This window comes from Elephantulus edwardii, unplaced genomic scaffold, assembly GCF_000299155.1.
Source record: "Elephantulus edwardii isolate Elephantulus edwardi_28Jun2011 unplaced genomic scaffold, EleEdw1.0 scaffold00080, whole genome shotgun sequence".
Classification (NCBI taxonomy): domain Eukaryota; kingdom Metazoa; phylum Chordata; class Mammalia; order Macroscelidea; family Macroscelididae; genus Elephantulus; species Elephantulus edwardii.
The window spans coordinates 13124932-13149427 of NW_006399830.1; the positions used below are offsets into that span (position 1 = coordinate 13124932).

Genomic DNA, 24496 nt, shown 5'->3' on the forward strand with positions numbered 1-24496 from the left:
GTCATTTCCACTAAATGACTGGGTCAAACCAAAGTCATTTCCATTGCTGCCAAGCTGGAATGGCCAGAGTGGGTTCTAGTGGGGCAGCTAGCTCGTGGATTCGAACATCATACCTTTGAGATTACAGTGCAGCTCCTTACCACTAGGCCACCAGAGAGAGGACGATCCAACTGTGACATGTTTGCGATCCACCAAAGGGACTGGATTAGATAGCTTGCTGATGATGTAAATCGGGTGTATGCATGCTTGTGGAGCGGGACCACATGGATAAGCAGTATAGAATGCTAATGGGGGAACGGGTCAGTTTTGCATCTACTAGACTTCAAATGAACCACCCCACAAAAAAGAAAAATCCTCACAACTGGACCAACAGGCAGAAGTGTGATAAATGGAGCAAAGGCTGAAGTTATCATGGATTTAATTTTATTTGGATTCATGATCAAAACCCATGGAAGTTGCAGCCAAAAAAATATCAAAAGGTATGTTGTCTTGGACAAATATGTCATCAAAGATTTCTAAAGAGCAAAACTGTCAGTTTAAAGACTAAGGTGCGCCTCACCCAAGCCACAGTATTTACAATTTTGTTTCATATGCACATGAAAGTTGGACAATGAGTAAGGAAAAACAATGGAGAAGTGATGCGCCTAAACCGTGGTGTTGGCAAAGATTACAGAATATTCCCTGGTCTGCCTGAAACAAACAAATCAATGATGAAGCAATGCAGCTGGGATGTTCCACAGAGGTAACAGATTTTGGACATGCTGTCACTAGTCCTTGTGTAAAATTACATGAGGCAAGACACTGATGCCACAAGTCATCATTTTTGCAGAAATTAAAAAAAGATTAAAGAATCAAATCCTCAATATGCCACAACCGTCTTAAAAGTGCAAGATGCTTATAAAACAAAATGAAAAATCAAGTTTCAAAATATAAGTGAAAAACTGATAGAATTGAAAAAGGAAAAATCTACAAAAAAGAAATTTTAAGTCTTTTCTCAGTAATGGTACAAGAAAACAGACTCAATATAGATTAAAAAAAGAGAGACTTAGAAAAAAAAATACCATGGACTGCTAGGAAAACAAATAGATTTGTCCTGGAGAGGGTTAAACCGGGTGGCTCCTTGGAGGCAAGGATTCTGAGGCTCCGTCTAACTTACTTCGGACATGTAGTGAGGAGAGACCGGTCCTTGGAGAGGGACATCATGCTTGGGAGGGTGGAGGGACGGCACAGGAGAGGAAGGCCCTCTATGAGGTGGATTGATTCAGTGACTGGGATAATTGGGATGGGAGTGTCAGAGACAGTGCGATTGGCACAGGACAGAGCGGAGTTTAGGGCTGTTGTACATAGGGTCGCTATGAGTCGCAGGCGACTCGACGGCACATAACAACAACAACAACAACAAAGAAAAAAAAAAGGACTTGATCTAACTGACAATTACAGGACACACCAACTACGGAACACACACTCTCTTAAGTGCATAAGGGCCACTCATCAAGATTTATTGGTGTTATATGCCTTCATGTTGACCCTCTGAACAACAGATGTGTCCTGTTCTGTGCCATGCGCACTGTCTCCAGCAGGCTGGCACCTACTGTGACAGTCACCATGTCACCTGTCTTGTTGAAGCTGTTCCTTTCTCTCTCTCTTACTCTGACCCTCCACATTCTCCAGCACAATGTCTTTTCCCAAGGCCTGGTCCTTCTTGACGACATGCTCAAGGTATGCCAAACTTAATACTCCATAGATACTGAAAACAAAGACGATATTAATGAACAAGAATATGCCAATATAGAGGGTAATTTAGATAAATGTTCTCATTTCTTGAAGAATTATCTAAGGTACAAAAGAATCTGGGGGGGGGGGAAGATTCTGAATAACTTTATGTGTTAAAGGAAGTAATTTCTAGTTAAAAACCTGCAACAAAGAGAATCCTGGGCCCAAATTCTTTCATAGGTGTCTTGGAGAAATTAAAAACAAATCCAAAATCTAACAGTAATCTTTTACCAACTCCTTCAGAAGTTAAAAGAAAGAGGCAGCATTTGTCAGTTTATTCGATGAGACCAGCATGACCTTGGTACCAAAAACTAATAGAGGCATTAAGTTGTTTTTTTTTTAATTTTTTTATTTTATTTATTTTAGTTTTTTGTGTGCGTGTACCGTCAAATCAGATCTGACTGGTACTGGAGGAGATTGTCCCTCCTTCCCCAGCAGAGCATCTGGTGGATTTGAACCGTATGCCTCTGGGATTGTAGTTGCAACTCCTTGCCACTAGACCACCAGAGCTCCCCAGGCATTAAGTTTTACAGACATACAAACCAAAGTCTACATTTCTCACAAGCAGAAATATAAGATCTGTAATAAAATATTGGGAAGTTGAATCCAGTAAATTTTAAAAAGCATTACACATCAACATCAAATGAGATTTATTCCAGGAAGGCAAGACTGGTTTGCCATTTGCTGTTGATGTTAGGTGCAGTCAAACCAAACATGACTCGTTGTTATGCACTGTCACTGCGACCCTGTGTACAGCAGCTCTGAAGCCGGCCACATCCTGTGACCCTATAAACAGCTGACCTGAACCCTGCCTTATGCTGTGCCATCAAAAACGTCAAACTACTTGATTACACGATCATCTTAGCAGACACACAAAAAACATCTCACAGAATCCAACATCTATTCATGATGAAAACGTTAACATTTCTTCAATCCACGAAGGACATCAACAAAAACCCTACCTAATGTCATAGTCAATGAGACACTGATTGCTTTCCTCCAAGACTGAGGACAAAGCATGGTATCAAGTCTCTACCTCTAGTTAACATTGTACCGAGGGTCCTCGCCAGTGTAAACAGAGCCAGAGGAAGACCAGAAGGCGCACAGATGCCAAAGTAACATGGACACTGAAACCTGACCACCACCAGCTCCTCCGACCTGGATTGTAATTATGGAAACTTCACCCAAACCACCACAGAACTTCAAGTTTAGCAAGGTCATGTTATTAAACCAAAGTCAATTGCATCCTTCCAAAAGAGTAACAAACAAATAGAAAATAGCATGAAGATATATTCTGGCACTTACTTGTGAGTTACAGAACTGTAGCACTTGCCTAGGCAGAGCCTGGTGGCAGAAGCTACCTGTGGGGCAGTGCCAAGAAGTAGCTTCCTGATTAAAGAACTACAGCTGAAGCTATTCCTGTTGCTGCAATCTGTTGCTTTCCCAGTGAACGCCACAGTGAGGAGTGTCAATTATAACAATGATGAAGACACGCTACTTAGGGATACATTAAAATATATACAGGGCCTATACACTGAAAACTGAAAAAAAAAAAACATTTTCCAGTGAGAATATATTGAGAAGGAACAAAGAAGGCTAATTAAATTATCCTAAGAGTTGGAAATCTCAATAGTGTAAAATGACCAATTCTCCTGAAATTTACAGATTCAGTGAAATTCTAACTAAAATCCTGTAAGGTTTGTTTATAAAAACTGAATCCAAAATTCATGTTGAATCGCAACTAGCCAAATAATTTTAATTTTAAAAAGGAAAGGTCAAAGGTAAAGGATTTACTTTCCTGATTTCAAGATTGATTATCAAGCTTTAATACTTAAAATATTGTATAAATGACAAAAATTTGGGTATTTTCTAAAGAGCAGAAAATAGGACAGAGCTGTGAGCACCTCTCTGAAAGGGCCAGCAGCAGTGAGCAGCACAGCCCCTCACCGGCCAAAGTAGAAAGCAGTTAAAGAGCCTGTAGCCCAGCCCCACGCACCTCCAGAGCCGCATGAGCAGCAAGGGAATCGTTTATTCATTGTTAACTCGCAGAATCACAGTTGTGGTACCAAGGATGGGATTTATTACGGAAGTAAGTTGAAGAGTGGGGGAAGCAAAAATATCACCCAGAGCAAATCCAGTTGTTAGTCCAGAAGTCCCACGGCACAATTCCTCAATTAGTCCAGGCTCCAGATTCAGTTCATCAACACAAATTCAAGAATGCTCTGATTTCCTCCATCACCCAGCAAAGTTTGCCTCAGAGATGTGCATATATTTGACAATGGACTTTCATCCAGTCTATATAAAGATAATAAGATAAACAACCCAGTTGAAAATGGGCAAAAGATTTTAAATAGCTGTTTTACAGATGAAGATAGAGGCTGATCAACAAGCACATGAACAAAAGTTCAGTAGTGTTATTGTTAGGTGTCTTCTAATCACCTCAGACCCACACCAATCCTACATACAAAAGGATGGACTAGTGCCAGGTTCCTGCACCCGCCTCACAACTATATCAACATATCTGAGCTTATGGCTGCATCAACTGTGTCAACCCATCTCACTGAGAATTCTTTTGTTGTTAACTTTCTACTTTACCAAGCAAGCCATCCTCCTCCAAGGATGAGTCCCTCATACAGTGTCCATGGTACATGAGAAGTCTCACCATCCACACTTCTAAGAAGCAGTCAACAGTACTTCCTTTAAGACACATTTGCTCATCTTTTGGGATACTTCTGGTATGTTCAATATTCCTCGCCAACACCCCAGTTCATAGGCACCTGGAGTGGCTTGGGGCAACCACCAGGAAGGTTTAACAAGAGGATTAATACGCACTTCTGGTCCCATGGATTAATGGCTTCTTCATGGGTTAATACGGCTTGTGGTTCTATCCACCAGAGGTTCAAGGTCACATGCAGATGAATGGATCAGGGCCTGGAAGGAACGAAGCTGGAATGTTTTCAAAAGGGTCACAGGTTCATCTGAATGTAAGGTGGACATGGATTATTTCTCTTAGCCAGTGTTAGAGAACAAACCTAAATATATGATGAAAATGAACATTGGGTAACACAGATAATGAACGGCGGCTGACTCCACATTTAGCCCCTCATTCACTGGGTATGTTAACGGAATCTAAGGTTTACTGAAGAAACACGGTAGTTGTTATGAGTGCAGCAGCCCTGTATAGGTTCTGGGGGTTGAGGTGGAAAACCTGAGCTGCACCCAGAATTTCACCGCCATCACAATTCAAAGGCAATATGACTTGTGATACTGACAGAGTATTGAATAGATTCTTTATATTCTTGTTTGGAGAACAAATAAATCTGTCTTGGAGCAAGCAAGAGTGCTCCTTAAAGACACATGGTGGAATGTCACCTCATGTTTTTAGATGTTGTTAAGAAGGGCCAGTCCTTAGAAAAGGCCACCATGCTGGCGAAGATAGAGGGTTAAAGACTTTCAACAAGATGGATCGACAGCAGTGACTGTAACGAGGGGCAAGAATGCAGGAGACTGTGAGGATGCTGCTGGCTAGTCCCAGGTTCAAGTCTCCTGTTCACAGGGTTGCTAGGAGTTGTGGCTGAGTTGAGGGCACCTAACAACAACAGTTAAAGATGATCTAATAAGAACCTAAATGAACAAAGAGAATTCATTGTCTTGTGATACTGTGAGCTGGTGTGGTTTGCTGCAGTATGATGACATGTTGTGTGGACTTTGCTGTTGGATGTAAATGTCCCAAGTTCTACTGGTACAGAATACTCTTTAGACCAAGGAATGTATTTGTTTCCTCTAAGTACTGGATTGAGAAAGATGGACAATTTAAATATTGGATAATCAAAATGCGAGGACTTTAGAGGCCTTGAGTGACTTTTTTTAAAGTGTGCTAACAGCAGAAGTGGCAGCCACTTCCAAAACAGCTTGACTCCGGAAACCCTATGGACTTGGAGAAATGATGAAAGCTATACAAGTGTTCAGATCTTTCGTTCATAGGGTCGCTATAAGTCGTCTATGACTTAACAACAACAACAGAGGGGGATAAGGGAGCGTTATCACAGGCAGAGTCCTCTACTCCCTACGCAATCTTGAAAGAGGAGGCCAGAGAGAAGTCTAGCACCACTGCAAAGTTCTTTCCACATCAGCTAAAATAGTTTTTCCTGTTAGGTTCCAGTATTAAGAGATACAGTGCCAGACACAGGGGTGCCAGACACAGGGGTGATTCCCCAGTAAGAGACTGTAAATTTAACAGTCTCTGAACTCATCTGCCAGAATTTCCAAAGGCCTGATGAGATGACCTGTACCACTCCCTGGGCCCCCGATCCCCACCAATGTGGCAAAATTGAAGTTGACAGTGAACTCTCCTGTATTGCTTATGGTTGGAAGAGTCCACCACCAGCACTGGGTCTATGGAACCTTCCCCAACATGAGTAAATGAGAGTGGACTAAGCAGGGAGCACTTCCTAGTGGACTGGCCAGAGGCTGACCCTCATGCTCCCTCCTGAGGGAGGAAAGCTTGCTTACAAACAAGTGACAGAAGAAGGAGGGAGTAACACTAGCTGAAGAGAAAGGGATGCACAATCTGTTAAGTAGTGTGTAAGAGCTTCCTAAAAAGAAAGTCACTTTTTATTTAATAACTGCTACAGGAAGCCTTTCTGTTAAGGGAATTTTAATCTATGATTCAACAGACGTCTAAAGTCTGTGAATCACAGAACAAAACGCTGACATCTGACTTTCTTGAAAAAAAAAAAAAAATACAGTGGTCACAGAATAAAATAGACTGGAAATCTAAGTTTACTTTAGAACACCCCTCTAAATTTATTATGCTAATGTATTTGTATTGGATAATCTCCTAAATGCAAAAATGAAAAATGATATATGGTTATATTTGTGGTTTTATGGTTTTGTTTTCCCTGCTTGGTAACAATCATGGATAAAATGTGCTAGAGTTTTTACATTTTTGAGCATGGAAATAACAGGTATTTATGTTAAAAGTAACATATGTATATTTATTTTTTCTAGTGGCACCAGTTTATGAATTTGGATATAATAATATTAATAATAAAAAGAGCTTCATCAACCATGAATGTAGTAACCAGTTTGTTGTGTTTTTTAATTAATTAATTAATTAATTAATTTTTCATTTCAATGAACATCTACAGAGATTTTGGAATTCCATTCATTCATTGTTGCACTTTTGGTTATTTTTTTTAAAAAGAACCCTCAGTCCTGGGAGACAGAGAACAAGAGTTGTACCACCCGAAACATTTCAAAACAGTGGCAGACAAAACAACAGCAGCAGAACTGAGACTGGTAAGAGACAGACGGTGCAGTAGGCTTCCTGTCCCCCAGGGCAAAGTCACTATGTTATTGTGTGGTGCAGAGCGGTGCAGACTTACAGAGAGAGCTTGATGCCTGCAGGCAGGAACCTCCTGAGGGAGTGGGATGCACCTCCCCAAATGAGAAGGTTAAGTGCCTCTGGGCAGGAGGTTTACCAGTGGAGGAGAGAGTCCTTGGGCACTAACTGGCAGGTCTAATGAACTTTGTAGCATTCACCGCAGGAGGGCAAAGACCAGGGTAAGGGGCCAAGAGAGGCCTGCCTACAGGCACAGCTGACAGGCCGTCCTGTTGGAAGAACTATCCCATGAGCTGTTCCTGAGCCTGAGCTGAACATCCCTGAGCTGTGCCTGATCCAGGCCATGGTCTTCGCAACTGCTTGCTATGCACATGAGGGCCAGACAATGAATAAAGAAGACAATGAAGAAATGAATAAAGAAGAAGAGATGCCTTTGTGTTGTGGTTCTGGAAAAGAGTACTGTAGATACCTCGGGCTGCCAAGAGAATAAACAATTCTGTCTTGGAGAGTCTGAAATCAGGGTGTTCCTCGGAGGTAAGGATTTTGAAGCTTTGTTTCACATGCTTCTGACATGCTGCCAAGAGGGATCAGTCCTTGGGGAAGGACATCAAGCTTGGAAGGGTAGATAGCGCAGGAGAGGAAGACCCTGGATGAGATGGACCGGCACAGTGACTGTGGCAATGGGGTCAGCATACAACAACGATAAATCCCATTACTGTGAGTGTTGTGTTTTTAAAATTTATTATTAATTTCAATGAAAATTTACAGAGACTTTGGATTTCTATTCATTCACTGTTGAACCCCCCCCCCCCCCCAATATGTCTGTGAGTTTTGTGTGACCGGTGCAACAAATTAATGAACCCAATAGAGAAGAGTGCTGTGGAGGGATGGCTGGTGGCTCTGAACTGGCCAGTCTGGAGAGCAGAAGTCGATCTGACTTCTATTTCAGAAGAATGAGGCGTGCACCAAGGTTGACAGCGGCTCACCCTTCCTCCTTGCGAAGTCGGAGGAGGGCATCAGATACTGCCATTACGTCATTTCTACATTGACAGACGAAGTATCCAGGGAGGCAGGAATAAAGCGGCCACCTCGACCTTGTGGTCTAAGTGGGTGGCTGGGTGGAGTGGCCATTTATGTCCTGAGGGCAAAGGGACTTTGGGGGTGGAGGTGTGGTGGCACAACAGTTCTATTTTGGTCACGGAGAAGTCACAGGCCACGTAGGGAGAGAAGAAATACAAAGGCTAAGAACAGAGTTCCCAGGTCTTCCAACAACAGTCTGAGTTCTGGCCGAGGAAGAGTCTGCAAAGCGCTAAGTGGAGGAGTGTGAACGGGTAAGTCAGCAGGTTTAGTCTCTGCACAGAGGAGTTCCGCTGCGATGGGAAGGGAGGCTGGGCGGCAAAGGAGGGCAGGCGTCTCCTGTGATTGCTGTCCATCCTCGATGACACACGAGGATGGAGGTCTGTAAGGGACGCGTGAGGGGAATAGTGGGACTTAAGGTAGGGACCAGTCTGTGGCTGTCTGTATTTTAGGTATCCTTATTCACTGTCCATCAGATGCATGCCAAGTAACGGGCGGGGACGGGGCGGGGGAGGAAAATCAAACAAAACTGTGACTTAGATCAGGCGCACCTTAGTCTCTAAATTTGCTTCTTAGCACTTTTAACAGGTCCTTAATGGTAGATTTTTCCCAGTGCAACACATTTGATTTCTTGTCTGCTACCATCAGTGCTGAGTGTGAATCCAAGGAAATCGCTGAATGAATGTGGACAACCAAAGAAGAACAGATGTATCTGAACTGTGGTGCTGCTGAAGAGTACTGTCTATATCACAGACTGCCAAAAGAACAGACAGATATACCTTGGAGAAGGCAAGGACGGTGCACTGTCACCTCAATCTCTGGGCATTTTGTAAGGAGAGGCGGTCCTTGGAAAAAGACTTTACGCTTGGACAAGCAGCAGGTCAGCGAAAGAGAAGAGGCTTCGCAACAAGGCGGACTCACAGGTGACTAACAATGGGCTTGAGCATGGCAGAGGTCGCCAGGATGGTGCAGGACAGGCTGAGGCTCAGATCTGCCATTCACAGAGTCCCATGAGTCATCGTGGACAACACTGAACAACAATAACAATGCTCTTTGGGCAAACCAATGTACTCTGATCCTGCAGGGACTCTGGATGCATATTTCGTTTTGGAGTTCCGTAAGTCATTATAAAGGAAGTATTTTATGCCCAGATAAAACCCAAGATGCCAGAAGGAAGGAGGAGCACACTGCAGAACTTTCTAGAGAGTTAGAGAGGCTGCGAAGCAGGGCTTCAGATCTGGGGGGCCACTGAGTGCTGCGGAGGTGGGGGAACTAGACCACTACGTATTGTGAGGTCTGAAAAGACTGATCTTAATAGAGCCACGGCCCGTGTTTGCACAGAGGGCTCTGTGGGCGCGGGGCTGCCCCCCGCCATCAGCTGGAGGATGAATGCAGCCCTTGTGAGCGCCACTCCTGAAGTGACATCACGGCGCTGCAGACGCTGCTCCTCGCCAGGCCACTCTAGGCTAATGTAATCATACGATTACATAATTAACCCAGCTGTCTCATTAAGAAAATCAACTGGAATTCAGGGCATAATTAGTCATACAGCAATTAGCATGCTGATGAGCAACTGATGAAAAGCTGTCTAGATATCGAGCGTGCCAGGACCACCCCAGCTTCGGCACAGGGGGAAAAGGCAACGCACCTTTCCAAGCTCACAGAGCCGGGGGAGACCCCGGGAGCAGAGGCACCCGGAGGGCAGTCCCAGAGGCCAAGTCGAGGGCCAGCCGGCTGGAGGGAAGCAGGGATGAGGTCCTGGAGGGAGATGCAGAAGTCAGAAGCATTGACTCCACCTTGTCACATCTACCTTTTTCAAATGTTCAAGGCCAGTTCCTCAACTGGTAAACTTCTGTGCACAGACTAGAGGCTGCTAAATGCCGAGTGCGTTCCTGAAGGGGCCGTGGGGTAGGAAAGGCCCCCTCTTAATGAGTTTCTGCTGCCTGAGCCTGGGCAGGTCCAGAACCCGGCCAGGTCTGCACTGCAGCAGGAGGCTGGGTGGCAAACACTTCAGGCCAGCTCCTCCTCCTGTCCCATTTGGGTGCCTGCAGTCGGTTTCTTACACGTGAATGAAATACTTCTGCAGGCTACCTGAACATTTGTCGAGGGACCCACAAGTCTCAGGCTGCTGAAGTTCCAGTGGGCTCTCTGAGGGGCTATGGGCACTGGTCTCCTGTGCCAACCTCATGGAGACCTAGAATACACGGACTGGAGTCTCTTTTGGGATCAGGCTCGAACAGTGACAGTTCTATGGCCTTTGCAAAGTGCTACCAAGACCGCACACTGCTTAAAACTCTTGGCCTTTCTAAGTTAATCTAAGATTTCATCCAGTCTTAACAGCATCCTGGAATGAGGGACAGGAAGTGAAGAAGGAAGGATGGAGGGGGCAACGAAGAATGGAGGGGGCAACGTGGGCCCATTTTAAACCTCACATGTGCCCTTACTAAGTAAAGCTAAGTGACAGAAAGGAACTGAGGTCAGGAAAAAGCATTTTCCTTTATTTCTAGATCCTTAAACGCCAGGCTGATGGGATGTTCCTGATCTAAACAGGAAGCTCCCTCGGGGCGTCTCGAAGCAGGGAGCTGCACTTCTTTAAGGCTTTCTGAAAACTGACAACCCCTTTCCCCAATTACAAAGCAGTTACGTTATGGAGTCAACAGAGGGAAGTCAGTCAGGAGACAGAGTTCTAACAGTGCTTCAGAGTCACATGGGAAGCACGTGCTTCCCAAGACTCACATCTCAGAAAGAACTCTGCAGGCACTGCCGTTGCTCGAAGGGCTGGTGTCTGTAGGACTGAACCTTCTCAGGAAGGAGCACCAGTGGGCACAGGAGGCTCTCTGAGGGTGCAGCGTGGTGGTCGCTCGCCGGAGAAGAGCTGTGGCGCGCACATGGGGCGACGCCAACAACTTTACTCGATCTAAGACTCATGCTATTGTTAGGATCATTACTGAGATGCTTTGGGGACACAAAACTCACATGCTGTATTTTATGCACATTTGTAAGTATCCACAAGTAATCTGATTACTGCTTAAATTCTTATCTACAATATAGGAATAAGGGCTAACAAGATAAATTGATTATTTTACTGAGTTATGCCTTTTAAGTCCTGATTGTGAAAATACTCTCATTGTAAACACATCGGAAAAGTGTCAAGAAACAAAGAGGAAGTCACATGCCCGAAGATTAGATTATCCTAATTTGGTAGTAAAATTCTAAGCTATACAAGTGCCTTTAAGAAGTCATTCCAGAATGCTGCCAGCTATCTGAGAGATTCACACCTTAAAAGCTGAGACATCTACTTCTTGTTTTATTACAATTAGGGTAGAGGCTGTCTATTTTACCTGCTTAATTACAGATTATTTCCTCAAAGACATCGAACACTCTCCTATCACCCAAATGTCAGCTGCCTGAGGTGAGCAGGGGCCATGTGCCACTCCCACTGGCATCTCTGGGGCACAGTCCAGGGCCCAAGAGCAGGTGGGCTGTGAGAAAAGCTGGTTGGGAACGAGTGAAAGTGACTTCTTCACCTGGAACGTTATGCCCTGCACATGCCTATGTGTTGGCTACTGACAGACACTGAGCTGTGCTGACGACCACTGGCAGAGACTGATGTGAAGGATGTTGGATCTTCCAATTCCCACCACCCACTGCCATTGAATCACTTCCAACTCAACAGAGACCCTGCAAGGCAGAGTGGAACTGCCCCTTAGTGTTTCCAAGGCTGTACATTCTTTGGAAAGTCATACACTGTGTCACCTTTCCCCCAGGGAACAGCTGGTGGATTCGAATCACCAGCTTTTTGCTTATCTGCACAGCATAATCCCTTACCCAGTGGAGCTCTTTGGTCTCCTCATTAGGGACCTATTATCACATGGAGGGAGTTCTGGTAGCCTAGAGGTAAGAAGCTGCAGTCCAATCCCGAAGGCACTCAGTTCAAGTTCACCAGCTGCTCTGCAGGACAAAGATGGGCAATCTCCTCTTGTGCGAATAACTGCCTCTAAAAATCTGCAGGAGTGTCAGCTATGGGTCAGTTCTGACTTGGAGGGAGCTATGGTGACCTAGTGAGAAAGAGCTGCACTGCTAACTCAAAAGTACATGGTTCAAAACCACCAGCTACTCTGCAGGAGAAAAATGGGCAAACTCACTCTGTGCACTATTAACTGCCTTTGGAAATCACTGGAAGATGAGCGATGAGTTGGTTTTGACTCAAGAGTAAACCCCAACAACGAGAAGGGAGCTCTGGAAACCAAGACAGGGTCAACTGTGAGACCTTAAAGAACCTTCTTGTGTGTGTGAATGTTTGTGTATGTGCTCATGACACTTTCCTCGTGTCACTAGCAAACTGATATGCACAAGCCGCTGAAAATATGTTAAAATTTAAAAATGAAATATTTGCAAGTTTAAGGATATTCTTAAATATTGATCATGTGTGTTTTGATCTGATCTCTCACCACGACTTAACGGATGATGTACAACTGTAACTTTTGAGTGTGACTGTAGAACTGCTCTCCTACACAGATGACTCTGACAATAAAGGCCGTTCTGAGAAGCCATTTTCAATTAGAGTAACAATTAAACTTGGCAACAGCATTAGGAACAGAAGACTAATTCTTCAGATCTCCCTCTTCCTTTTAATTCTGTGGACAAGATGGAACTGTATAAATGAGCACTGCTGTCCAGAGATGAAGAAAAGATGCGGTGTTAACTACAGGACTAGCCGTCCTGGTGGCCTCCTTCCTTGATTTCCCGCCCAACCGGAAGGAAAGCATTCTATCTTCCAAACAGCTGGAAGCTGTCCACTTCCCTCCAGCACTGGTGATCAGGGGGCCACGGCTCTCCCACCCTGAGGTCTCCCACATTACCTCAGCTCCTTTCCTAACACATTGTCTAAACGGCAACTGGGATGATCTTTAAGATACAAACATGGTGATGCCGTTTCTCTGATGCAAATCCACGAGTGGTCTGGATTCCTTCATGTGATCCAGTGAGGTTCCCAGGTGGGTGTCCTGAACCCCGCACGCTTATCCAGGGCACTTTCTGTGCTGGGAGGGCCTTGGTTTGGACCGTGCATTACTTGGCCACTCCTGCTCCTGGCTCGCTAAGCCCCGTGGCCATGTGCCCTGCCAACGTGTTGTCACCTTCCTGGCTCAGCTCCTTCCCACATGCCATTCTCTCTTCTCAGCAAACCTGCCACCTGGCTGCCCCCTGTGGCCTCTTTGGCTACAGTCACGGGGAGCTGCCATCAACCCTGCTCCATCTCTCTTCCTCTTGCATTCTCAATGCCCAGTGGGATTTGGCTTCATGACATTCATTGCACTTAAAATTCAATAATCTTTCGTGCAATTACTTTTCTGATGCCCAAATTCCCCACCAGACTCTAAGCTCCATGAAGGGAACAACCTCTGGGGCTCTGTGCTGCTCAGCACTCTGTCCCGAGGGCCCAGCATGTGGCCGGGCTAGGGGACAGAAGTGCTGACAGGCAACACCTACCCAAGTGACGATGGACACTGTCATCTGGAAGAGTGTGGTCTGGCTACAGTAAGAACAGCTGAGACACATGGTGTCATAAAACCATGTCTCTCATAACAGGCGAAGGAAGGAATGTCCTGGTGGCAAATGGGAAGCAATGCAGTGATAGGGTCTTGTCTCTAGCACCTTTCAAAGGGTTTCCCAAGGCCAAACAGGCCCCCCTCGCTTTTTCAAAGTTCACTTTAGACTACATGCCTTTTACAAATGACCTAGAATACTAGTGCCTGTTTTTCCTTAAACAAAAGGAAGCTGGGGGCAGGGGGAAGCGTAAACTGAACCTGGCGCCCAGTGTTTGAGTGACAGTGGCCAGGCCAGGTCCCCAGCCCTGCCCTGTGCTATGAGCGCCACACACTAGTGCTGAGGACCTCCATGCTACCTAGGATGAGCTTGGTGAGCAGTGCGGCATCCACCGGACATCCCCACCAGGTGTGATTCTGGTAGATTACTTTTGGGGTCTGACACAGTGTAAAACTGTTCCCACATAAAAGAACAGTGATTGCATCATTTATTTTGGCTACATGCCATCGTTTTGGCTACAAAATGTCCAGGAATGCGCTACTTTCAGATAATGGGAGAAACCTGTATTAGTTCATTACAGACGCAAGCGTCCTGGATGTGAAGGGTATCCTGGAAGGAGAAATCGCATTATGCAGGATCTGGGATGCGGAAGATGGAGAAGAGGGAGGAGGTGGTGACGTGCGCAGCTGAGTCAGTGCTGAAGGAGGGGGCTGGGGGAAGGGGGAGCCCGTATATAAAGCCTGGAATGCCAGCCAGATAACTGCTGAGCCAAACACCAGTTCTGGACAGCAAGTACTAGACCCAGAACTGGAGGCCTTGGAAGCGCGTGTGCTGGTCTGATGAACACGGAATGCTAAGTGCCATATAAACGTCTATGCAGCCATGTAAATCTTTACAGAGTGACACCAGGGCGAAATGAGAGTTCAGAGAGCTATTAAACTGCTACAACTCAATGAAAGATACATTCTGTTCTCTTGCAATTTAAGTTGTTAAAATGTTCCGGAGCACTCTCCCAGGACACAGGGTGTCAATCTCTGGAGCTGGAGTCTAGTCCAGTGCCAACAATTAAGGTCTGAGCCCAAAAAAGTCCAGAAAGCATTCTGGAGAAAATACTGGATCTGCTAGTTTATTTATTCACTCAAACAACACTGGTAAGTTTCTCTAGGTGGTGGGCACTGAGTTAGACATCGGAGAAACGAAGACAGGATCACACTACCCCCCGTCTCTGTCCTGGCAGAAAGGTCATGTATGAAGAAAGGCACACCCAAGGCAGACTGGGGAGCTGGGGAGGCCTGTGTGCAAACCTGGGGCTTCAGTCCCTAGGAAGACTGCCTGGGACGGTGCTGTGCTAAGGGGCTGAAGCACGGATGGGGACTAAGTGCTGGAGGAAGGGTGGGCAAACGTGTAAGCATGAGGCTGGTTTACAGGCTGCAGTGTGGGGCGGAGGATGGATGCTGGGATTGAGAAAAGGGACTGGAATAGAAAACTATTCTGGAGGTGGCCTGGCTGAGACTGGTGACCAAGTACTCTGGCGTGAGCCACTGCAGGTGAAGCAGTGAAGCCTACATGGAGAGATGGAAGGCGGGAGACCCACTTCCACTGGATTCATGCGTCCATGTCTTCCCCACAGAACACCTGGGGCAGTTAGCTGTGTAGTCCACGAAGCAGGGCGGGGTGGGGGAGAGGCACCAGCATGAACCTTCAGGAACTCTGCTGCAGAAGGCGCTCGGGTGGTTCTGGGTGGATGGATTCATCCAGCCATTCAACAGAACAGCACAGCACAGCACAGCACAGCACAGCACAGCACAGCACACTGGTGCCAGGCCCTGCACTGGATCAGGAAGGGGTGGGGAGGCTGAGCATACAACAAAGTCCTGTCTTCAAGGGGCTCCATTTTCATGGGCCCAACAAGTAAGTAAGAAAGAAACAAGAGAAGACGTCTGTAAATGCCATGTCAAGAAGGGATGGGTGTGGGGCTCCCGTGCCTGTCTCCGAGGCCAGGGCTGGCTGGTAGGCCTTCCTGGGCTCCTGGAGTCACACTAAACACCACCGAGACTCCTGTCTCCTGGGCCCCCAGCGCTTCGGTCATTTTCTTGAGATGGTTTGACATTGAAACTAGAGTTAATGCACCCCACTGGTGCTTCTGGGCTCCAGAGGGCTGAGGTCTGCAGCACAGACCAGTGAGGCACACGGGCGCCCCTCAATGGTGAGACTGTCAGTGAAAGCTTAGGAGGCCACTGAGCAGGGCCCTTGTGGTAAAACGCTCAGGCCCAGGATGACCCCCCGGGCACAATGGCCGGGCCGCAACGCTCCGACCGAGTGCTCTGAGCTCCGTGCTCCCTTCAACTGACCTGCTGCAAAGCATACCCTTCACAGCTGCACCGAAGATACACACATTTTCCTTGGCTCTTTAGTATTTCCTTGGATTTTAGTATCATTATAGAAGAGTAGCTGCTCCTAGTATCTGCAACTTAAGCTGGAGAAAACTTTTGTTCTCCAGCCAAAAATTATAATCATGAACACTATCACCCGGACCTGGATAATACTTACAGGGTAACTCTGAGCAGGGTGGAAACGATACCCATTCTGTGACCACAACAATATCAAATTACAATGCACATGCAGGCCTGCTCACACAAAGCATCAATGATGGAGGGAAGAAGGTCTCATCATTTTCTACAGAAAATTGGAAAGACAGTAGTTAAAGAAAAAGAAACTCAAATGACTAAGTAACGTGGCAGCCCAATTCAGATGTCACCGAGTTTAATTGATACTTGAGCTATCTATTAAACTTACTTTAAAAAGAGGGTCCCCTTTCAACTACATCACCAAGAAAATTCCAGAGTTTGAGAGAAAACACTCCCTTTTTGGGTCCTGCTTGGTGGTGGCAGGAATTGTTGTGGTCCCTGATGGGACAAACCCTCCTTGACCATGAGCCACAAACAGAAAACATAAAGCACAAATGAAGCCGTTCTGGACACAGCAGAGTGTCCTTCCGAACTTGCATGCTCCCTGAAATTCTTTCTAACCAAGTTGGTGTGGACATAACATGGTGCAGAGAAACAGCTCCGAGGCACCACCTGAGGCACAAAGAAATTCAAGGTGCCAGCAAAGAGGACCAGCCCATCCCGCAGACCTGGTGCTAGCACAGAGCACCAGCATGGTCCATGGACCCAGGGCGACCAGCATAGCAGCTGAGCCCATGGACCCAGGGTTACCAGCATGGATCACCAGGCCGGCCCGTGGACACAGGGCCATGTCCGTGAGCAAGCCGAGCCTCCTTCTGTCCTCTGTCACAGTCCAACTTGGACACAACACTTGCAGAAAAGAAAAAAATCCACAACTTAGAACTATGAACTGGATGAGCAACTAAGACAGCATAAGGTGACAGGAAGTCCCACGCCAGCCTGTAACACCACAGGTGTGTGATGACAACATCCTGGACCTCTCTGGGGGAAATTCTGAGCTAAACATGCAAGTAAAATGTACTCCAGCAAGACGGAGGGGAGGGGAGGGGAGTGGAGTGGAGTACAGGGGAGGGGAGGGGAGAGCTACGAGAAAACTTGAGACTACAACCACCACATGCTGGGACTCCTCCATATTACAGACGGCAAAGCTGGGGTTTGGAGGGGAAAAAGAACATGGCCCAGAGGTCACAGGCAGCCCCGGGCAGGCAGGAGAAGCTGGATCCTGCCACTTGGCGTCCACAGCTCTATCCCCGGTGGGGCCGGCTCCAGGAGAGGCCAGCAGAAGCAGAGGCTGCTGCGAGGTGGATGACAAGTGCAGGTTCTAAGGAATCCTGCTCACGATGTCTGGTTAGTAAGCTCAGCAAATGTCAAGGCCGGTCAGAGTTACTGAAAAGGGAGCAAAAGTGACAAGACAGTGCTGGACAGGGGAGGGTGGTGGGGACGGGGTTTCCTCAGGTGACTTCTAGTTTTCAGACCTGAGTCTCTCCAGGGCTGGGCCTCTAGTCATGTCCGCCACCTCCCCAGGGACTCCTCTGAGTGAACGGGACTCCCAGGATTGAGCTCCCACAAGCTCCACCCGCCTCATGATTCTAACACGAGAACCGGAAGCTGTCATCTCAGTGCTCACGAGCATTTCTGACATTCCAAACTCTCCTGGGCCTTGAAGATATGCAACAACCCACATTCTAGGTTGTACCTCAAGAGGCCTCATGAGAGGCCGACTCCCTGATGGCCTGGGAGGACGTGCAGGCAGGATGCCGATCAGAGGTGATCCCAAGTGCGGGGTGAATCACCCCCAGAACATAAGATGTCTGCATGGTCCACACAGCTCTGCCCTTGTTCCCTGAGGCACAGGCATCGTGCCCCTCAGGGCACTCTCTCAGATCCAAGCCTCTGCATTCACAAAGGCCTCGGTGGTAGAGTAGGTGACCACTTTAACAAGTGCCTCCAGGCCCCTGACTAGCGACAGTCTGTGTCTGAGGGAACCAAGTGTGTGTTCCCAGAACCAAGCCGCTCCCCAGCACCAGCCCTCTGGGGGCCATGTGCACACGGCCTTACCTGGAACATCAATCAATCTCTTGTAGACATTCAAGAAGGCTGCCTCGGCCTCTTTGCTTCTTTTACTCAGTGCATCAATCTAAAAGGGAAGAATGAAAAAAGAAAAGAAAAACACAGAGCTCAAAATTTGTCAAGAAGTAATTTAAAAATCATTAGACAACAAGCAAGTTCCCACAGCAAATGCAAGCCTGAGTTCTCCAAGCAGACTGCCAGAAGACCATGTGTCAGCATCTCTGAGGAAACACTGCCCACAGATCCTCGGAGAGAGGGGCTCTGGGACCCACTTCTGAGGGAAACCACGGCAGGAGTGGTGCTGACATCATGCAGCCTTATAAATTACAAATTTAAAATTATAAATGCAGTATTATAAATACACAAGGAAGTGACCCTGAGTCTTCTGGCCCAACTGAGTGGGAGGTGTACTTTGGTCATGTCCCCTTTCCTGTAAGTATTTCTAACCATATTTCTAACGAGGGTCCCTGGGTGATGCAAAGGTTCCAGGCTCCACACTGTCTGAAATGCTAAAGGGCCAAACCCTGCCAGAGGCACCTTGGAGGTAAGGCCTGGCAGTCTGCTTCTAAAAACCCACACGGCCTTGAAAACACTATGGAGAGGTTCTACTCTGTACACATGGGGGTCAGAATTGACTCGATAGTAACTGACAACTGTAGCTTGGAGGACGGGTACAGAGGGTGAGAGTTCCTACCCTCAGGTGCTTATGTTCTAGCGAAGCAAACCCCAAATTCAAACCCATTGCCAGTGAACCAATTCCAACATGTAACGAGCTGCCATTGAGTTTCTGAGGCTCTAAATCTTTATGGCTGTCTGCCTCCTGCCCAGCAACAGGTGGATGCGAACCGCTGACTCCCAGGTGAGCAGCCTGACCCATTACGCATTCTGCCACCAGGGTTCCTTCCAGTAGTGGCAAATGGTTAAAGAAGAGCCCAATATGAGCTAAGTTAGCAGTGACAGGGATACTGCAAGAAAGTGGCAAGAAGTAGGAAGTAGGTGACCAGGTCACCAGGTCAAAGAGGCAAAACAGTGCATCAAATGGAAAAAAATATGTTCAAATGCCCAGACGAATCCTGAAATTTAGGGAAAGAGGTGTTTCATTGCTCCTCTTGAGGAATTTTATGAAAACAAGAATCTTCCAAGGAAAAAACCTTTTTGCTTTGTAAATTTTCACTCAGATCACAAAGAAATAAACTAAAGTCCAAGAAAGCTCTTTGTTATTTCTAAATATTTTACTAGAAAAAGAAAAGGATTAAAGTAAGAAGCTATAGTGGATAAAAAATTATGCTACCAAGCCAAAGGTGGGTGATGTTAATCTGCAGCCCTCAGGCTTGGATTTAATTATGTTTGGTCAAACATTCTTCTAAGTGGTATAGCACTGGTCTGTCTATCTGCTGTACAGAGGTAACTCGTGGTTGCTGTGACTAAACACTGTGACACTGATGTGTCAAATGAGATAATGGTCACCCATGGTGGACAGTGTTTGGTGGAGCTTCCTGATTAAAACAGGCTTGGAAGCAGGAGTGGCATCCACTTTCAAAATGGCTTGTCTCCGGAAACTCTATGAACTTGGAGAAACGATCAAAGTTATGCAAGTGTTCAGGTCTTTCATTCACAGGTTCTCTATGAGTTGTTTACGACTCAATGGCACTCAACAACAACAACAACTACAACAACATCATCATGTAAATATCTAAAAATAATACCAGCTATTGTTCTCATGACTGAGAGCATGTGACTAGTCTGTGGGGAGTTGTACTGCCCACCAAAAGGCTGCCCTCTCTGGCATTTCAATCCACTGGCAGCTCCATGGAGGAAGGCGGACAATCTCTTCCTGTGCTATTTACAGTCTTGGAAACCCAGGAACGGTCAGTTCTGAGCTGGTTTTGACTCAGTGGTGATGCGAGTCTACTAAGTGACTGAGGGTTGGGGAAAGCAAAGGTTTATTCACTGAGAGAGAGAGAGAGAGAGAGAGAGAGAGAGAGAGAGAGAGAGAATATGAGAATATGAGAATATGAATAAATAATAATTCTGTATTCTTATTTTAGGACAAAGAGCCCTGAGTGTTACAGTGGGTTAAGCACTGGACGAGTAACAGAAAGGATGGTGGTCTGTAGGAGACAATTAAGGCTGTCAGCGCTCATAAAGATTCACAATCTTGGACACCCGACTTTGTCTTCAGGGTTGCTGTGCATAAGAATCTACTAAAAGCAATGGGTTGTTTTAGGACATTCACATGCCCACTGGAGTCCTCTCCACAGGATCCAGGTTAAGAATCTAAGAATGGAGTAGCTTACAGCTATGTGGAGCAAACCATGGAGCATGGAGGATCCACAGGTCACACGCTGGAAAGGTAAAGGGGGTGACGTCATGAAAGGTGGCCAGGGCCATCACCATCACCTGGCAGCGAGGACTACCTGGGGGTGGGAGCTGGAGTTCTTGTGGGGCACATGGTAGAGTAGGAGACAGAGGTTGTTATCCTCCTGTATGTGAAACATGCGGGGAGAGCTTGGCATGACCACAGATTTCTACAAAAGCAGCTAAGCAGAGACTGGACCAAACTGAGGTCACGGAGGCATGAAGGAATGACAGGGGTCAAAGGCACAGCTTGTGCTTCTAGCTCAGGCAATGGGCGAGTTTCTGTGATCACAGACAGCATGTGCCTAATCTTGTGAATGAACTCAGCTGAGCTCACTTCTCCCAAAGGAGAGGCCTATTCATCAGAGAAAGGTGACGTGTGAAGGTCCCATATACAGAGCACCTCCGATTGCTGGATAGATTCGTGACATGTTTTAGCTCACAAGACACAATTGCTGAGACAACAGATCACTTTCCACACCTGAAGCAAGATTTTACATGCACGGCGTTCAAACTGGCTCAGAGAAATGACACTAAATTATATAGTCCTTCTGTCCCCTTGCAGAATTATACTCTGTGTATGCAATGTTATTAAAGAGGCAAGAGGATGTGGTTTAATTATAGGGCTTCTCACACTGAGCCAACCAACAATTTGTTAAGGCTGGGAGGGTTCACCTGATTACTGCCCAGAATGCAGGGACCCCGAGGAATATGAACCAGGAAGGCCTGGGGGCTGCGTCTGAGGAGGCTGAATTAAAAACTAAGAGGTCTGGATGCAATGATTCCCAATTTCTAACAAGATACGTTCCAAAAGTCCTATTTGAAGTCAGCTGTTTGGAACTTGGGTCACTCCCCCATCATTTCTTATATAAAATAAAGTTATAATTTAGGTGTTGGGGAAGTTCTCAGGATAATCCACAAGGGACTACAAGAAGAATCCTCTCATTAGAGCAGCAGCTGAGGCTGTTTATATACAACCAAACACCTCCTGGGGTTCCGTCTCCTGCTGGAGGGTTCACGGAACATTTCGGCTGACTCGTCAATAACATGTTCAGTGTTTCGGTTCTAGCTCCTAGTTCATTACTCTATGCAGAGGGTCTTAAGGGTCTTAAAGACTTCCAAGTGGCCATACAGGCACAACTACTGGTCTCTGTTCACCTGGAGTAACAGTGGAAGAAGGAAAATCAGGAATTGGGGGAAGAAAGGTATGCATGGCTAATTGGTTCATGAACAACTACCTCATTTGCTATGAGACTAGAAGAACTGGGTCAGCATTCAACCAATTCAGGAGGCAGCACTGAAAGCACTGACAAGAACCAAGCGTCCAGGACTTGGTGCGGTACCAACTGATATGCTTCAACAAATAGGTGCAGTACTCCAGCACTTACTCTTCTATTCCACAAATTAGGAAGACAGCTACCTGGTCAATAGGAGAGATCCATATTTGTACCCATTCCAAAGAAGAGTGATCCAAAAGAATGCAGAAATTATGGAGAAACAGCATTAACACCACATATAAGTATAATCACAAAGACAATGAAACACAGTCGCAGTAGCAAATCAACAGGGAATTGTAGGAAACTCAAGCCAGACTGAGAAGACGATACGGAACAAGTGATAACACTGTCAGTGTTGGATGGATCTTGGCTGAAAGCAGAAATATTAGAAAGATGTTTAAATGTGTTTTAGTGACAATACAAAAGCACGTATGCTGGACATAATAGATTATCAAAGAGTGGGAACTGATACAAACATGTGAGGCAGTTACCGGAAGTGAACTGTGTCCTATCCTGTGCCAGTCTCCTAATTTCTGACATACCACTGCTGGAGTCACTGTGTCAATCCATTTGGCTGAGGGTGTGACTCTTTTGCTGACCCTGCACCTTTTCAGAGCCTCTATCCTTTCCCTTATTCGCAAAAGCAAGAAAATGCAAGCCTACTTTTCCTTGGAGAGGGACGTCATGCTTGGGAAGGTGGAGGGGCGGCAAAAGAAAAGAAGACCTTGACCAAGTGGGTTGACAAGGTGACTGTGGCAATGGCTTGATGTGTCAGAGATTTTGAGGATGGCACAGCACAACGGGACAGTGTTCAGATCGGTTGTTCATAAAGTCACCATGAGAAGTACCCGACTTGATGGTACTTAACAACAACAGTCTTGCGAGAACAGGGTCAGACTAGTGAGTCCATTCAGTTCCTGGACTCCGGTCATGAAGAGCACGCCACATGTGGAGTGTCTCCCTGGTGAAATCCTTTCCAGAGGTCCCTTGACCCCCAACCTTGGTCACGAAGCAATATTTTCAGGACTGTCTGGAAGCCTGTATTGATTCTAGGACTTGTGATGCAGATTCGCTCCTTCTATTGTCCTAGTCCAAAAGCAGACTGTCAGTGGTGCCTTCTGATCTATCCATGAGTCCCCAGGCCCATCTCCTTTTCTGTCCTTGATGTTGACACCTGGAAATTGTTGCCTGTGGCAAGAATTTGGAATTCCTTCCAAGTTGTAGCTTGGACCCCTCCTGACTGATTTATCTGTCTACTGATAACCAAACCCATGCTCTAAAACCCCGGTGAGCACCTCGTCCTTAGAACGCTGGCACGTGGCTCCTTCCTGCTGATGTGCTCTGGGCCGTGGCTCCTTCCTGCTGATGTGCTCTGGGCCATGAGTGGGGCATGTGGACTAGCGCCCAGATCCTGGAGCCAGCTTTTGGAACTGAAAAGCCAGCCCCACCTTTCTGTACAGTGGGCTAACAGCATGCACATCGCAGGGCTGGGTGACCCAGTGAGCTATTATGGGCCAAGTGCTCAGTGCTTGGCACGGGGAAGTTCTATGGAAGTGGGATTTGTCACAGGCTTGTGGGCATAAGAGCTGCCGACCAGGAAATGGTACCCTCTTGTCTGTTCCCTTTAGTGTTGGTATGGGTGGAGGGAAGAGACAGTCACATGCACCTTCATGCCCTCCACCAACCACACCCTTCTGCCCAGGTGCTCCGACTCACTGACTGGTGACTTAGTGATTGTAAGCCATGGCCCACGTGACAACTTCTTACAAGAAGGGAAGTGATTTGTAACTGAGAAAAGCTTTGGAAAATAACTTAAAGGCACATATTGTTGCAATCAATACTAGGTTAGACAGGACAGCTAATAAACGTGCAATTGTTACCCAGATTCTGTCACCCTCAAAAACACCTGGATGAAATGGTAAGGGACCCGTTCTAATGGGAGAATCTGGGCAGATCTCTGGACGACCTGAGTGCCACCAAGTCCTACCCAAGGGGAAAAGCTTCCTTCTCTGGGGATCCGCCTACTCGGTGAGGCTCACCTCCTGCCACACCTTCCACTCCAGCCACACCCGACTACTCCCAGTTCCCTGAATACATGAGCAATTTCCTCTCAGCCTGGAAGGCGCCTCCCAGGAATGTTCCTCTGATCCTGTAGGCTCAGTGCAGATCCATCTCCCTGGTAGGAGCCACTCCTGCCACCCACCCAGACCATCCTGAAGTTGCACAGCAGACTGAGCTTGGATTCCTTGAAATCCTAAAGCTTTCCTCCCCACTGCCTTTCCTCCCAAGACCAGCACACACCCAGCACAGCCACTGAGCTGAGGCCAAGTCACAGTGACATTACCATGCGGCCTCCCTGGGAGGCCAAGGCTGTAAACCTCAACAGGAGTAAAATGCCTTAGCTTTCTTCTGCAGATGGATTCGAACACCAACCTTTTTAGTTAGCAGCCCAACTACGCTACCAGGGCTCCTACACTAGCATATCAAAACTCAAAGTTCAAACTCATCGCCACTGAGTCAAAACCAACTCACAGCTGACCCTCCAGCACATTTTTGGAGGCTGTAAACAGCACGGGAGGAAC

General features: G+C 46.7%; 1 protein-coding gene across 1 annotated transcript in view; it reads right to left on the minus strand.

The window, feature by feature from the left end:
- The window catches only part of CUX1 (cut-like homeobox 1), a 276918-nt gene that overhangs the window by 133593 nt on the left and 118829 nt on the right, over positions 1 to 24496 (minus strand). The window contains exon 4 of the mRNA XM_006889801.1: positions 18268 to 18346. Coding sequence (XP_006889863.1) covers positions 18268 to 18346 — 79 coding nt within the window. The remainder of the gene's footprint in view (positions 1 to 18267; positions 18347 to 24496) is intronic.